This window comes from Strix aluco, chromosome Z (genome assembly GCF_031877795.1).
Source record: "Strix aluco isolate bStrAlu1 chromosome Z, bStrAlu1.hap1, whole genome shotgun sequence".
In the NCBI taxonomy this organism is placed as follows: domain Eukaryota; kingdom Metazoa; phylum Chordata; class Aves; order Strigiformes; family Strigidae; genus Strix; species Strix aluco.
This window is the reverse complement of record NC_133971.1, coordinates 93554364-93571823: the sequence shown is the minus strand read 5'-3', so window position 1 is coordinate 93571823 and position 17460 is coordinate 93554364. Positions and strand designations below refer to the sequence as shown.

Sequence of the window (17460 nt, the reverse complement as noted above, 5' to 3'; positions counted from 1 at the left end):
AGATTCCTGCTGAAGCAATTATTTCAGGTTTTATCCAATATATTGCATTATACACATTTCACAGCATCTAACTGGAATGCTCTCTCATGGCACGCTAACTAGGAAACTACAGGCAGAGGAATCACCTGTGTTTTGAATGCAGGGATTGTTTCTGTCATAGAAGAATGTGATCCCATTGACAGGCTAAGTAGCTGCGGTGATCAGCTTTGTAAGGGTTTCTGCCAACATTGTTAGCTACACTACAACAGTACTTCAGGCAGCTGAAGCAAAGCTATTAAAAAAGAAGAGGAGATTCTCACATTTGGAAAAAAATCTGTAACCTCCACAGTCAGTCAGACATCATTGCTAAAGAAGAATATTTCATTGTAGTGTGTACACCAAATATTGTTCTTCAGACAAGAATTTCAAAAGGCTTTCATCACTTAAATCTCCTGTGTACTCGCAGAAGACAAGCGGTGTGGATAGCCAGATCAGTGCTCTGTGAGGATGGGCACTGCCTTCTCCATGGTCCTCAGCTCTCTAGAAGAGATGGAGGAGCAGGTTAGGGCCATATTGACACTTGCAGGAAGAAATGTATCTTTGTTTTCTATTGAAAGTAGCCAGAGCAAAGTGGTAGCAAAGAATTTTGCTCTTTATATAAGTCTAACCAGGATAATGACACGTTCCTGTGTCCTGTTCTGCCTTGGTAAGAGCATATATCTGACAAGTGATGATTCCTACAATGCTACCTTATAGTAGAAAATAACTCAACTATGTACAGATTCACTGACAGTCCAACAAAATGCTGTTGTACGTACAGCCTCTTTAGGAAGGATTTAAGTGCCTTATGATACCTCAGAAAATGACTGCTTTGTAGGCAGTTGGCGAAAGGAAATGCCAGTGGTTTCAGTGTTCGTGCTAAGCCGAAAAACTCAAGCTGGTTTGGTATGATTCACGTTCTTGCCAGACCTGTAAAGTCTCACAGTCCAATGTTTGATGTGGTGGAGAGACCTAACGACACAAACAAAGTAGGTTTGCCTTTTTTACCTTATCCCAAGGGAGGAGAAACAGCTCTCCAGTCTGAACAGCCGTATCAGGCATATCCTGGTGTGCAGCCCAGGCAGAGAAATCCAGAAGACTAGCAGGGGTTCACATGCCAGCTTGTTCAGCTTAGAAGGTTTCAGTTTCAAAATCATCAGGAATGGTTTGTCAAAAGGCATTGACAAGATAAAAAGCTCTACAAGTTTATCTTGAGCATTAAAGCTTAGTGCGCCACAAAAGGAGATTTCTTTTTCCGTTTATTACAAGTATTCTTTAATGCCAAAAAAATACCAAAAAATAAGCTGGAAACAAAATCTGGAGAACGGTGGCAGATGTTCAGGGTGCAGTGGGTTTTGATCCAGTGAGTCTTCTTTCTCCTGTCTTTGCTTTTCTCTTTCACCAGCCACTTTTTGTTTTTCTGCTTTTTTTTTTTTCTCTCTTCTTCACCCTATCCCTCTTCCCTAAGCAGGGACTCAACAGAAAATGTATTAAATTAAATGTATGCTGGTGTGCTTTTACTTAGCATGGGAAGGGTTGAAAAGACTGAAGTTTGCTTAAACCTGAGCAAATCTGGCTGATTACGGTATGTTAATGCTTTTTGGCATGAGATGGCAGCTCCTGTTGAGACAATCAAGCCATGAAGCTGAATACTGGAGTGCAGGGCATTTCAGTTACAATTCTGGTTATTACAGGACAAAACAGATCTCTTTCCAGATACAGGCATGCCAGATTTGCTCACCATTGAGACGTTAACCAGCTAATACCTCCATTAGTAATAATTACCTGTGCGCTGTCTTTAATATCTGATATATTTTACAATGGAAAAGGGCAGAATAACCTTTTATTCCTTTCTTTAAAGGCACAAGACCTGAATGTGATTGAGGAAGTGATCCGAATGATGTTGGAGATCATCAACTCCTGCCTGACAAATTCTCTTCATCACAACCCCAACTTGGTGTATGCACTGCTTTACAAGCGGGATCTGTTTGAGCAGTTTCGAACTCACCCTTCCTTCCAGGACATAATGCAAAATATAGATCTGGTGAGTGATACATTATTTAAGGGATGCTTACACATTGTTATTTGAGCTCTTTATCCTTTTGAGAGGTGGAAAATATTCACCATCTCTATCAGTTTGTTTTAGAAAGTATCAAAATTATGAGTTTCTCAACATTTCTGGGCCTCCCCTGTGGCTACTTCTGGTCCACATCTTTAACTCAGCAGAGCCAGGGGGATTTGGGATGCCTCTGGTAAGGAATGCCCAAGCTGTGACACATCTTTCAGTCCCCTGAGGAAGGACAGCATCAGCTTCCTTTGACTGCCCCTTGTTAGAAACCTGTCTGTCAGGGGAGAAAAAACAGATATTCATCATCAGCCAGTCTTTTTCTTTTCTCTTACTCCCGTCACCTACCTATTAATGAATACAGGGAATTTTTTAAAAATAGCTAAGAGCAGGCATTCAGCTACCTTATTCCTTGGGCTGTGTCTGAATGTGTGTTGCTTTCACCCGCAAAATGTCTCTGCACAGCAATCCCATTGGGTAAGTAAGTGTTTTAGAAGAAGGCAAAAGGAAATATCTGTGGATCAGAAGCTGTTTCTGGTGTGGCTCTCCATGGAGTATGACTTTGGAAAACAGTTGTTTAATTAATTACTGCTGCATCTGATAGTGGCTTTCATGTTCATATTGAGAACCTGGGTAATGATTCCAGCTAGAATATAACAGATTTTAAGTGCAAGAAATACTTCTCTGTCCTCTAGTTGGTATTTGCAGAGCTGAGCAAAGCTTGAAGGCGCACACCATGACTGCTGGATGCGAAATACTGGCAGGGGAGGTTGAACAGGATGCTGTATTTCTTGCTGCAGTGAATAACACATCTTTTCAGCATGAATAAAATTATGCTGAGGTTCTGGTTTGATCTGCTTTTATTTTAAAATATTACAAAAGATTGACAGATTTCTGATGATCCATAAAGGAAAGTAATTCTAAATGTCGAACTGAAATCCTGCTCTGTACCTACCTCTTCCTCTTCTGTTCTCACTTCATATTTTCTGGTCATGCAAGAGCTTGGAGAGCAGAGGATTCGGAGCTCAAAAATCTCCAAACTTTTGGCAGCTGCAGCCTACAGCCAGCGTGATACTGCCTGGATGATTAGGACAGGATGTCTTCAAGTGGTGTAAAGAGAGGATATGGTACAGTGAAGACGACAGTCATCTTCATTTCTGACTGAGATAGGGACCTTCTCTGGTTACTTGTCCAGATGCAGGAAAAGTGGTGGTGGCCAGATCCTTCTGCATGACAGCTCCGTGCCTCCCACAGATAGCAGCATGTCCTTTCCTTTGTAACACTTAAATGTAGGTTTTCCTCAACAATTTAAACAAATCCTCCCCAAAACTATTTAATATTGGGTTACAGCATAATGCCAGTTACATTCAGAAACTATTTAAAGCTTTCCAAGAGAGCATGTTGAATTTTTAAATAGCTCCTTTGTTAGAGAAGCGAGAATGTCAAAAAAAGATTTTTTTTTTTTTAAATGTACCTGTCACCAGCTGGCAAGTGGTGAGAGCTGTCAGGCTTGCAGATCTGAATAAAAGATTAGATTCAGCTGACTCCTCTTCTACCCTGTCACATCCTCCACTTCATACACAGTATCGGCAGCACTACCATCCTGGACAGAACCAGTCTTTGTCTTGTGGTTACAGCAAAAATGTTTTAACTGGTCTTCCTATCCCTTCAAAAAGTGGCAAATCATGTCAGTTTTACTGTACACATTGAGGGAGCTTGTCTGGGACCATGTCGACAGTACCTGAGAAGAATCAAAATGAATTCCTGTCTCCCAGCCTTTGCTCACGCTCTTCTCTGCAGTGATGGAGGTGGGAGCTCCATCCTCACAGCCATGCAGGATGATATGAATGTCTGAAATGTAGGTATGCTCCAAAAGGAGTCAGAAGATAGTGGAGAAAAAAAATCTTTAAAGGTTTGTCTCAATAAATTCCTAAACTGTATGTTACTGGAATCTGGGAGGGCGTATTCATGGGCAGGATCTCCCAATTCTTGACCTGCTCTTACATTCTTAGTTAAGCATCAACCCCAGCCTGCTCTCAGACAGAATAGTGAGCTGGCCAGGCTTTCATGTGGCCAAGGTAGGTTATTCAGAGGAGGATGGATCCACCAACTTCCCATGTATCAGGGAGCTCCGTTGGGTTTCAGGCTGCTGTGCTCAATGTAATTTGGTGGCCCAAAGCGTGTAAATTGTAGATGTAAATGGTAAATGTTGCAGCTTTTGGTAATGGAAGGGTGGGGAAGAGAAGTTACTTTTCTGAAGCCCCCAAAACACATCTGCATGGGCTGTGCTGTATCCTGACTCCCTCCATTGGTACTTTTTCTGGTCATTACACAGCAGAGATTGTTTGGGTTATCTCCACCCACGCTACAGTGGAAGCATGAGTGTAACTTCCATCTTCAGATGCAACTAGAGGTCCACACGAGCAGAACATGCATGTTATGCTCTGAGTCACTCTGACATCCCTCTGTGCTTCAGCAAAATCCTCCTTACATTGGATGTAAGATTCTCTAAACCTATATAGTCCAGGTTTGTATTTCATACTGAAATGCTAACAGACAGCATGGTAATGTTCTATATTGAAGAAATCTGACTAAAACACAGAATATGTGCAATCTGCAATGAATTTTGGACCCCAGAAAAGTTGCCAAGTTGCCTTGTCAAGAATGTATAAAATGGGTATGGCATATCTTGACTTTAATACTTACTGTTTTTACTCTGTTGCACTTAATGTTCTCATAAACCAAACAGGAAGCACAGAAGAGGTGAAAATGCTAAAAACTGGATGCAAATTTAGTTGGAAAATGTACTGAGAGGGTAGTAATGAGTGGTTGATGGTGCAGATAGAAAGGCATCTGCTGTAGTCCCGTGTGGGTACACAAAGGGAGAATAGCCCAGAAGTGTGGTCTAAGTCTCTTTATTCTAGTGACATTTTAGCTGGATTACTCTGGGTTTAGAATCATAGAATTATTTTGGTTGGAAAGGACTTTTAAGATATTGAGTCCAACTGTTAACCTCACACTGCCAAGTCCGCCACTAAACCATGTTCCTAAGCATCACGTCTACACGTCTTTTAAATACCTCCAGGGATGGTGACTCCACCATTGCCCCAGGCAGCCTGTTCCAGTGCTGAATATCCTTTTGATGAAGACGTTTTTCTTAACATCCAATCTGAATCTTCCCTGGTGCCACTTGAGTCTGTTTCCTCTTGTCCTATCACTTGTTACTTGGAAGAAGAGACTGACCCCCACCTTGCTACACCCTCCTTTCAGGCAGTTGTAGAGAGCGAGAAGGTCGCCCCTGAGCCTCCTTTTCTCCAGACTAAACACCCCTATCTCCCTCAGTCCCTCCTGATAAGAGTTGTGACCCTTCACCAGCTCTGTTGCCCTCTTCTGGACACGCTCCAGCCCCTCAATGTCTTTCGTGTAGTGAGGGGCCCAAAACTGAACACAGCGTTCGAGGGGCGGCCTCCCCAGTGCCGAGTCCAGGGGTAAGATCCCTTCCCTGTCCCTGCTGGCCACGCTAGTGCTGATACAAGCCAGGATGCCATTGGCCTTCTTGGCCACCTGGGCACACTGCTGGGTCATACTCAGCCAGCACCATGGAAGAAATTCTAGGGAGAAAGAAGGGCTGTAGAAAACAGGATCTTTAAGGACAAATAGCACTGGTGCTGATTAGCCAAAGGAAGGCTAAAGGTGATGTGATATTTTTTCAAATAAATTGCTGCTGTGAAGGGAAAGCGAATAAACTTTTTCACATACTTGTGGATTCACAGGTCATAAGGAAAGACTTTCTAATGTTAATAATAACAAAGCACTGTGGTAGGTTTCCAGGGACTTCAGCATTGGAGACCTCTGGATAGCAGACGTTTGGCAGGATGACATTAGGGCAGAGGACAGAGCGGAAGATGTCTGTAGGCACACAGGAATATGGGGATGGCTCTGCGGCTCCACCAGCTGCTCAGACCAGAGAGACAGTTGCCCAAGTTAACTGGTACAGACCTGGTCACAGTAAATGAACCTCCCCTCAGGATTTGGACCGTTCAGGTTACTCTGGAGATAACACATAACCTCGGTGTGCTTCATCATTGAGGCAAAAACGAGCGAATGTTTAAGAGTCATCACTGTATAGAACCACTTTTTTATTGAAAACTACTTACTTGCCTCTGGGTTTTTATAAATAAGCTAAAAATCACTATTGCCAGCTGATTGGGAACATATGGGAACAGTTAATGCTGTACAGAAGAAACTGAAATCAAAATACCTTCTGTTTCCTATTAATTTACTTTTCATTTTAGAAAGTCATCTTAATAGGATATTGTGCATCTTGTTTAGCTAAATGGGATATTCTTCCTCTGGATGGTGAACAAAGAGAAATGCTATGGTTCCTGTTCTGGCCTCCTGCAGAAATGTTTCAGCTGTGAACTATCGATATGCCTCTGTTTCAGAGGTGGTCTATAATTTGGTCAGCAACCTCAGATGTGTCAGGAATTTGGTGGAGACACTTCACTAGTAATTTCTAAAGATGAGTGTGGTTCATGGCCATTGTGAGAACTCGCTGGCTTTCATTGCTTTCATATTTCCTATAAGCTAGTGATAGGTACTGTGTGGTTGAACAGGCTTAACTAGGAGCTGCTAGAATTTTGTTTGCAAAATAGTCTGATAGAAATCAGGAGGTCGAGAGCAATGGTTTAGTGATGCAAAGGATTTGATTGATGCAATTTCCTACTAGGAATTTAATTCTCCAAAGACATTACCCTGCTAGATTTTAAAATCAGTTGAGTTGGCTTGTCTCTGGCATAGCAGCTCCTGTTTCAAGACCTGCAGGGGACATGAGAACTAACCTTTCATGGTTTTCCTTAAAATGCCCTTAAAAAAACCTTGATCTTGCTGATTACTAGAGCCTGGCTAAATACTTCTAAGTGATTTTTTTTTTCTTTTTTTCTCCCCACTCCTACCCACTTTCTTTGCTAGGAGTGGGGAGATGAGAAGAACAGAGTACCTTGAAAAGTTCATGTGTCTTTAAACACGCTCCTGATTTCAAGGTGAATCTGAAAAACTTCAGTACTTCAGGTTTGCTGATAAGCCTTTTGTGTTTCTTCTGCTATTGAATCACCTGAAGCCGTTTCATCCCTTCTTAAATCAGCAAGGGTTGGCTTTGCCTCACTTTTGCTCCAGGACAGAGGGTATGACTATCAGATACTGAATGTAGCTGTGATTTATGTTTTTCTAAAGAAGCTATTTAGTTGAAGTGCTAATCATGCGGTACTTAGGGCAAGAGGTTTGTTTTCTCCTTTTCTTCTCCTTTCAGTGTGCAGTCAGTACAGAGTGTGACTCTCCCAGTGACAAACACAACTAGAAATGTAAAATAGCCAATGTCAAAATGTGCGTCTTTCTCTTTTCATCACTTTCTGAAGAAAAGAAGAAAAAAAAAGACAAAGAATCAGAACTTTTTAATTTGGTGCCAAGGTTTTTTTTTTCTCTTTTGCAGAGTTAACCTTGACTGTTGCAGGCAGAGGAGGCAGCAGCGAATCACGCCGTTATTTTTAGCTGGAGGAGAAAGCGAGGAGCTGTTAGTTAGACAGTGGCACTGCCTCGGAATGGGCTGGGGCATCACAGCACTTCAGCATCCTCTGAAAGAATCCAAGTGGAGAAAACATCTTGTCCTTGATAGCTCTGCTGCCTGGTGCATGCTATAGCAAATAGAAATATTTCTTTACTTCAGCTTTTTAGCCCTGTTGAAAACAGTAGATGGGTGAAATAATAGACATTGTGGCTATTCCCCCATATCTTAAAAAAAAATCTGCAGAAACTAAAATGTCTCTTTTAAATCATTATGGCTTTCTTGTAGCACTTTTAGCACTCTGGAAATACTTTGTAAATTTATTGTTTAGAAAACGAAAGGAGTAAAAATGAGTCTTTCAGGGAAAATTGTCCCCTTAAATAGACAAGCTTTATGAAAACCGGTTTTGGAAATCACTATAGAAAACAGTTTCTGTTTAGAGATCTTGATTATATTAACGATATTTTCATACAAAGCCTGGAAATCCGTGAGCTGATGGTGACCAAGCCATGTTGCTGCATCCCCATCACACCACACGGTCGGGGAGCTTGCACAACCAGAATTAGGCTCTCTGCAGCAGGCAAAGCGCTGTGGATACACCATTTTATCTGGCCACTGATAAAGTATTCCTGATGAGGGGTTGTCTAATCCAGGATTAGACATGCCTTTTAATCTCTGTTAACATGGAAGCCAGATTGGAGAGACAGCTTTTTAAAACAGGTTATGTTCCTTGCATGGAGAGGGCCTTTCAGCGCCTGGCATGACTTGGATATAGGTAGTTCACAGCAACTCGTTCAGTTTCTTGTTCCTCTTCTTCTTAAGCACTCGTTGCAGTTGTTTTCCGTTTTAGACCAGTTGCCCAAATAATTAATGAGAAAAATAATTTTCATAGTATCAAGAAATGGGCACCCATCTCTCAGCCTAATTCATTTGTCCTGTGATCTGCTTTTTTCTATACATTACAGGAATATGCTCAGCACTGGGTTTTAAAGCCTGTGCTAAAACTTGAAACTCATTTAATATTATCCACCCAGTTTGCTTTTTCTGGTTCATTTCCTTTTCAAGTGGACAAGGAGCTGAAGTCTGTTAATTATCATGATTATTTTAAACGCACCTCTGTTACTTACGTATGGAATATAATTAAATCTTTTTCAAAGGAGAAGGCTACTTTTCCCTGATACTATGTTAAAATTTTTTATATTTTTATATTTGGGCAGATTACTAGGTTAAGTGTTAGACCCTGCTATGGAGAAGATGGGAGTTTGGAGAGTAGGGGTATAATGCTGGATGCTTTTTGATTTTATTACTTATCTAATGGTAATAAGCAAATGCCTCTTTTAGGATCTCCTCTGTATAACTCAGGGGTTTTTTCCTTTTATTTCTCTTCTTTTTCCCCTTTTTTTTCTTATTTCACTGTGGGGGGTACTCACTGGGTACCTGAGTATCTCGTGGAGGTACTGTGCTGTCTGGGTTAGAAAGAGAATTACTCCAATTCTATATTGTCTGAAGTAGTAAAGGCAAATAACACTTAGAGATAAGTATTATTATTAAAGTAGATACTTTTAATTTCAGTCATCAATTGCATACCAAAAATAGCCATTCAGTTTTGTGAAATGCTGACATAGCCAGAAAATACTGGAAGCCTATCTCACTTTTGTTCTTTGTGAAATATAACTCAACCAGGATTAGTACCTTTACCAAAAAAACATAGAAATCTTTAAAAACATGTTAAGATCGGAGGCTTTGACTTTCAAAATAAGACTTGCCAGAATTCAGGTAGTATCTGTGAGCTTCATTCAGTTTTTTATGCATATGTGTTGTGATAGTGTTTTATCCTTTTGATTAAAAGCCGAATATTAAATTTTGCTTATGTTGTGGTTTAGCAGAACTTGAGCTAACAAGGCAGCACTGGTGGGATGGATTCTCTGCATGAGCCTGCCCTGGGCAAGGATAGGTTTCACCGGTGATTACTGACATCAGAGGAGTGTTGAAATGCAGGAAGAAGTTATTTTCTTTCGAAGTTTGTGGGCAACTTTCTCATTCCTCTATGAGCTGTGTATCTTCTACCAGCAATTTGTCCCAGACTCTATGCCAAAACCATGTCAGCCTCACTCCAAGGTCCTCACGCTCTTTGCGCAAGCTGTTTCTTGTCATTTTCCTGTGTAATTTCTGGTTCCTCCCTCCAGCTCCTTTGCTTATGAACTCAGCACATCTTCCTACTCCTGTTTTTTTCAAGGATCAGAGATCACAGCGGTACACCGGGTCCTTATCTGTAAGAATGTAGAACCTACCTGCAGCATCTGCTAGAGGCAGTGAAATTCTCCTGTCTATTCAAGTATGGAGATAATTGTAAGGACAGTACAGAAGGTTAAATCTGGATTTTTTCTTGACCGATTCCCATACTTACATTGTTTAAAACAAAACAGAACAAAAAAACCCCCACCAAAACCTCACAAAAATCCCAAAAAGCAGCTTCCCACAAGTGTCATCTGTCTGTCTCACTTGCTCGGTGCTTCAGTTCCTAGGGAAAATTGCTCTGTGATCCAGCAAATCTACCTGCTCAAAACAAGGGCTAGGGTTTCAGGGATCATAAGAGAGGAACAACAAATTTGAATCTCACAGTAATCAAGCCATCAGCTGTCTTTGTTTTATTAACAGCAGCTGAGCTGGGAGGCATAATTAGGGTAATGGTTTCTGGCTCCAGCTGTGTCTCACTACAGAACAAAGAGAGCTCAGCAGAGATTTTGTAGTATAATACACTTTTCCCCCCTTCTACTTGGGAGAATTAACAAAGATTACTCGATGTGCTGTGATTCAGATACAAGTGGACGTTAGTACTTTTCAGAGGAGAGTGTGTCCAAAGCCTACGAGATGTTGGAGATCCTACCAGCAGCATTGCAGTGAGCGAAAGCTGTGCGTGGCTCGAGCCAAGGGGTAACTGGCTGCCCACATGGGCATGGTCTCTACCAAGTGGTTCTGACCATCTTATTGTACTTTCAAGGGACTCTTAAGCAGCTGTTGAAATTTTGCCCCATACCCTTTCTTGCGTTGAGTTTCGGATCCCCTGTGTGACTGATGAGTTCCTTGGGACAAGGGATGGGGTTTGCAAATTGTGCTGTTTTTGGATGAAAGTTGCTATAGAAATGGAGGTTTTCTGATGTCCCACATGGAGAACTGCCAGTGGGGTGTCTGCTTCTGGTGCGACCTACTGAGCTTGGAGAGGGATAAAAGTTAAAGCCTGACCTAACAGTGTTCTAGCTAACAAGGACCAGCTGGGTCTCAGAAAAGGGGGTGGGGAGGGAAATATGGTGAAAATCAGCTTGGCCTCACCAGGGAGATTGATGGAGGATGAGCACATTGAGGGGCAACATAGAGGTCCTTGAGCTTGGAATCAGTGATGGGGAAGGTACATGGGGTACTTTGGGTGATTAATTTGGGGAGAGGAGCTTTGTGGGCTTTTTTTTTTTTCCCTCCTCCAGTTGCTGTGGCTTTGAATGCTACAAAACCCCCAGGAAGTCATTTAGACTCTTGTAGTTGTACTGAGATGTTTAATAGTTGTCTTAAAGCCTTCTGTCCAGGACTCATTGAAACTGTAAGGATTTTACTTTAATGCTTGAAAATGAAAGTAAATTTCTAGCCAAACTGTAAAAAGTAGACTGGAAGGCCTCAAAAATCCTGATGTGCAGAAATACTGACAGATAGAAATATATGTCAGTGCATGGTACTTGAAAATGTAAATTTATTAATTCAGCTGTGTGTGTTAAATTGTAAAATCCTCTATCTGTTAAAAATGACTGCAGGATGATACTGATAATTGTGCTCATTTGACATTAACAGAGTCTCCCTGGTTGTGACGCAAGCAATAACATGATTATTCCTTAAGAAGTACAGATACGTTGATGCAGAGAAAGGTGACAGCTTCGTGTATAAATTAATACAAAGATCTCTTCTTTTCTTTTTATTTATGTGCTCTGATTTTTCATTCCAGGTGATCAGCTTTTTCAGTTCCCGATTAGAGCAAGCTGGAGCTGAGCTGTCAGTGGAGCGAGTTCTGGAAATCATCAAGCAAGGAGCTGTTGCTTTGCCCAAAGACAGGCTAAGAGTAAGTGATCAAGACCTCATCAATTAAAGTGTACTGTTCCAATCAATTACATACATACCCTTTCTATCCGTAACGTCACAGCATCATTTCTGCTGTCAATAGTGACTGATAAGGGATTACATTGTAGATTGCCATGTGTCTGTGTTTTAATTTAAATTATTAATTTGTGCTAAATGTTTGGGTGAGTTTTCTTGATTAGTTATTAAATTGAAGCGTGTGAAGGAATTGACATTTGTTGAAGCTAGGGTTTTCTTCATCGTATCTTCAAGATGCAGTTTCACCTCTCCATTGTTTAGTTAAGCTGTAATCAAACTTTGATCATTGGGGTTTTTTTGTTAACTTATTCTTCTTGCTCTTGTGTTCTGCACCTCCATCTGGGTCTATGTAAAATGCTACAAAGATAAATTGCTGGGACTTTAGTTAAGAATTAACCAACCTAGTGAAATCAGTTCAGGACCTGTAGGTCTGGTCAACATGACGACGAGCTTTCTGTGTAATCCTGACAAACCCCTTCGTTCCCTTCTGAGAATCTCTCAAATCTCGTGAGGGATTTACCAACTTGACAAGTTTTGTGAGGCTAAAATGGCTGTGTGACACTTAACTACTTCAATAATGAAATCCGTAAGTAAATGGGAGTTACGTATGTTCTTCAAACACACGACGAATTTTCCTCCTCCATTATGCCAAGTGTATTTTAAATACTGCTTGCTTTCTGCAGAATCATTTTTGTTCCTACTCCATGATAAGAGAGCGAGAGGAGCTTCTCCAGACCCATTTCTTTTGTGGTAACTTTAGGAAAATATCATCTGATAAGTCACACTGAGTACACGTGGCCATTGGTGACGGCTGGTAATTTATTTATACCCTGATAATTTTAAAACACCCAGTGGGAATTGTCTAGCTGTCTGCATATACTAATGTCTTTCCTACAGTTCCCCGTGTCCCTGAGACAGCACGTATTTAATCACTCAGACTGAATTACTTTGGGAGAGATTGGTCTAGAGTCCGAGTCCTGAGCCGCAGTACAGGAATAGCCTCAGTAACACCAGAGGTGTTGTTGGATCCAAATCCAGCCCTTCAGGTTGTGTCCTTGGTACACTACGATGCTGTGAGTGCAAACACTGGACCTTTTGCTTTTTCTATGATCTTATTCTTACATGCAGGTAATTAAAAGCTGTCATATTAAGAGGCTGCAGCAATTCCTTCTTGACATAGAGCCATTGATAAATATATTCCCTGCTTACAAAAAAGAGAAGGTTTTATGAGTTAGTTACTGTGCCAGATGACCTCCGTGTTGGGCCACGATTTAAAGAAATGTTGTTTCTAGAGTGATGTCCCATCAAGTTTACATTTTGTGCATTAGTGATACACAGGGATCAAAATGACATGTTTATATTGCCACTTAAATCAACAGATCAAAGTTTTTATCAAGGGCCAAGTTCTATAAGTCCTCACCGAACAGTCGAGTACTTCCAATTTTAAGGATGCTTATAGTGTAGAGCACTTGCCTTTCCTCTGAAGGACTTCAGTTTGGGGGCAGAGTTGCCAAGTGAACACAATCAATCTGGCACATAATTCTTCTACACTGTCCACTTCCACCTACTGGATTTTATCGTTTTTTCCAAATCCTTTTGCTGAGCAAACAGTTGGGCCAGAGCAGGTTAATCCTGCACGGAGAAGAGTTGATGACACTGACCTTGGTATCTGTAATGTCATGCATTAATTTGTAAATGCACACAGCATCATTATATAGCAGTGATGATGAGCAGCATGCAGTTCCCTCCTGTAGAAGTGACCTTGTGAGTCTTCGTGCCCTCTGTCCTTGTACCTCTCTCCTAGGAGTTTGCAGTTCCTCAGGCCTTCCACTTCAGTCTCTGAGGTTTTCAGGGGAAGCTTTTCTAAAGCTCGACAAAATCATATTAAGATCAGACTAAAGATATAGTTACGCAACAACTCTGGCAACTCTGAGGTATTTCAGCAGCTAAATAAAGGAGAAAGCTTTAATCCACATGTCTTTAATGACATTCTCTGGGCATGTCTGGATGGGTGGGAGCAGCCCTACCCACAGTCGCTTTGCATGCACAGTAGGCTCCGTGGCTGTTCACATCGCTACGCTCACATCTGCGAGCTGGAAGCTGTCTAGCTGCGTAGACCAACTAATACTGCCTGCTGAAAGGACAATTTTCTAACACAGGCTGGTTTGGGCACAGCCGATTCAGAGAAATAGCTTCTGGATAGGGGTTGGCTTGTGCCTGGCCAGCTTGGACAATGTGTGGAGGAATTATGGGTCTGTTGCATCTGGGTTGACATGACCTACATGTAATTGCAACGTGCAAAGCTGTGGGGTTTAATCCTTAGAATATATAGATCGACTTTGCAGTTAGTTGCTAATGAATTCTTAAGCCATCCTTGCCTTTTGCCATTATGTACTGAAGTGTTCTAAAATGCAAGAGACCCTGCAGAGATATTACTCCTACCTCCTAGAAATTACCATCTTCAGCTGAAGTGCTCTGGGGGAGGCGGTTGAAACACAAAGAGGTTTTGGTTTGGAAAAATGAGGGCTGAAGCTCACTTGCTTCCCTGAAGTTGAGAGAGTGGTGGGCTTTTTTTCTTATGTATAAGTAACTAATGTATGGACAGATAAATATAGTGAATGTTTTTATGTTGCTTATCTTGGCCTTTGTTGAGGAAGTGAGCATTCAAGAGGTGTTACATGTGTTCAGTATGTTGCTTAGACCATGGTTCAAACATGAATAAACGTCAGCTAAAAATAACAACACTTTGAGCCACGATCCTGATCTGCATAATGGAGCTTATCAGTTTTGTAGCACACCCTGGTACTCCTGCTCCCTTTTGCTGTGGGAAACAACATGGGATGCAAAATGGGCATGTGTGTTAGCAGTAGGCCATATATATATATACACACATATATATGTTTGTGTGTGTGTTAGGAAAGATGTCCTGCATTTTCTTAGTAAATAATTATTGGGAAATGGGAGATCTAACTCATATTTTCGTTCCAGTCTCGGAGTAGTCTGACCGGAGACAAACAATATAATTAACATTATTTTAAGCATATGCTTTTAGCCATGTACTGTGGAAGGCAGGGAAAGTCCAAGCCGAGTAATTAGCCTTTTAGAAGACTTCTGCATAAACAGAGAGATAAAGGACAGGTGCTGAAACCAAGAGCTGGTTATTTCTCCTTCAGTCTGTGGGAGGAGATAAATGAAGTTAATATGCCCAGGATGGAGGCAGAAGCCATGGCGTGGAGATAGAGCTGTCTCCTTCGCAGACAAGCAGCCCACAATCCAGACTCCCTGTTTCATTGCAGGAGCTTATTAAAGGCAATTTAGAGATCATAGTGATAGGTGAAAATTGGCCTCATTCTTTCTTTATTTTTATTTTTTTAACGTTCTGAGGCTGCCTTTCTTCCCTTTGGTGAAGTATCTGTACTTCAGGATTAGGAGCATGAGAGAAGTGGGACTGTGTATGGAGTCTGCGAGTTATCTCAGGATTTCAAGGGGAGTTAGCCAGCAGATAACCACTCTTTTACAATAAGTGGGAAAACTTGTTTCGAATGTCAGCTAGTGACTGGAAGCTGACATTCGGGTTCATGGAATGATCACACTTGGGAGGCCGCATTTAATGCTTTATAAAAGAAAACTTCCCATTAGCTAAGCGACTTAAGGCAGAGATTTCATTTTCATTAATAAATTCTGGCTGCTTTTATTTTTCTGCTATTCCCTTTCTTGCTGTGTCAATGAGTATTTTGTCATCAGTGTGCATTCTGTCATGTGTTCTTCATGTGCAATGCAGACATGCCATTATGCCATCAACTCGTGTCTTTTAGGTATGGTACGAAATTTAATATTTATTGAAGTGCATTCTAGTTCCACGAGCATTAAAATTTCACAGAATATGTAAAAGGAGCAGAGGTAAAAGCCTTCAGTCTCTTGACAGAGTAAGTTTCGCTTTAGGTGTTAAAAGCACTTCTGATATGTTTCCCCTTTTATTAACGATGTACTTCCAACTCCTTCAACTTGCATTTATTTCATTGGAGAAAGCCCCTAATCATGGAGGCACCAGAGCTCAGGGGAAAAGAGTAAATTGTCATCAGAGTGATGGTAGCTGGGCCTGAACAGCTTTGTGTCCCAGCACATCACCCCGCTCCTGGGGAAGCAGCACCGACACCAAAAGTTCAGCTACCAAAAATGTCATTAAAATAACATGGTTATTGACTGAGGTAGCAGTGAATTTGATGGGGAACGTTAAAGAGTAGGTACTTTCAATTCTGAAAAGAAGGGATAGCCATAAAAGAAGGTGCGTGTGAAGTCTCCAAAACTGAGGCAGTCTAAACAGTCTCTTGGTTTAGCTACGGAGCTCTCTCAGGAAAGGTTGTCCTGCTTCTGCAGATGCTCCTGCTGGGGAGCAGACGTCATCTGTTCCACGCAGTCACTGGTACCGTCACACCATGCAGAGGGACAGGGGTAGCACGCAATGCCCCATATTGCGAAGGAAATTGGTAACATTTTATGTGTATGCATCCTACCTGACGTGATGTTGATCCTGAGAGAACATCCCTTGCCCCGTCTTTCATTACAGTTGCTCCTGATGATGGGGTTTTTTCCCACAGTCCTGATGTCCTTAGTCCTCAGTGGTTGTTATTTGGCCCCAGCAAGATGTTAGCTTCAGAATTCAGACCAGTGGTCTTTAATAAATTAAACCTTGGGGCAGATCTGTAATTCCTAAGCGATGTACAGCTTTCCTGCGTTTGTTTTACTGCTGTAACAGCACCTCACTACCACGAGTTTTAGGTAGAAGACTTCACAGATTAACTCTGTATGTCACTATAAAGAGGTAGGGCCAGAGGACTTACGGAGACCAGCACCTCCTTTAGCTCTAGGGTGTAGCACTAAGCAAGAGAGACAGAAAACTTCCTTTAAAAAATAAATTCATCAAATTCTTCCTGATATTTAGGTTTTTCTGGCTGAAGGGTCAAAGATCTTATTATAGTGGAAGCTGATTGTGTCTAACACATCCTCAGGTCTGACACTAGGCAGACATCTGTAATACAGGCTTCCTTTGGCTGACCCTCAATTGCTGTTAACCCTTAACCTGGAGAAGATCGGATTAGTAAGAGAAGTGTAAGAAACTTTTAAACAAAGTGCTTTTGGGGCCTTTCCAAAGCACCGAACATATGCTAAGAATAATATTTATGGATTGTATATTTCCTCTGACAATTTATACCCTCAATTAAGATGTCAAACTTCCCTGCTTCCGTGAGCTGACCTGTAAGTGATGAACAATAATTCACAGTTCTTTTGAAGGCATTCATTTTAGAGGTCAGATTCTCAGACACCTCAGGTAAAGAATATACTCCGCATCCCTTGAGAAATATGATTTCGGGTAATCAGAATTCCAGGAAAAATGATCTTGAAAGTTTTGATGGGCTTGTGGTCACAAAGTAACTTATCATCCTGAAGCTGTGAGCAGGCAGTCAAAGACATGTCGGCACTCAGCTGACTCTGGCTAATCTTAAAGTGAGATTATAAACCTGTCTGCCTGTCTGAACCAGGGCAAACCCTTATGCAGGTGCTCTTCTACTAATATAAGACCAACGACTTAAATGACTTGAAACTAAACTGAATGACACCACTTTATAATAAATATCTCTAAACAGGAGTTTATATCATTTAGCTCTACTTAATTAGATGG

The 17460-nt window shown here is 41.4% G+C and overlaps 1 protein-coding gene across 4 annotated transcripts in view; it reads left to right on the top strand.

Moving 5' to 3' along the window:
- Positions 1-17460, top strand: part of DYM (dymeclin) — a 226709-nt gene that overhangs the window by 182131 nt on the left and 27118 nt on the right. For 3 of the 4 annotated variants that reach the window (XM_074812049.1, XM_074812048.1, XM_074812051.1), the window contains 2 exons: positions 1880-2062; positions 11632-11745. In XM_074812049.1, the coding sequence (XP_074668150.1) occupies positions 1880-2062; positions 11632-11745 (297 nt within the window). Of the gene's footprint in view, positions 1-1879; positions 2063-7571; positions 10520-11631; positions 11746-17460 lie in introns of those variants that run through there. The other variant, XM_074812050.1, reaches the window with a different exon arrangement.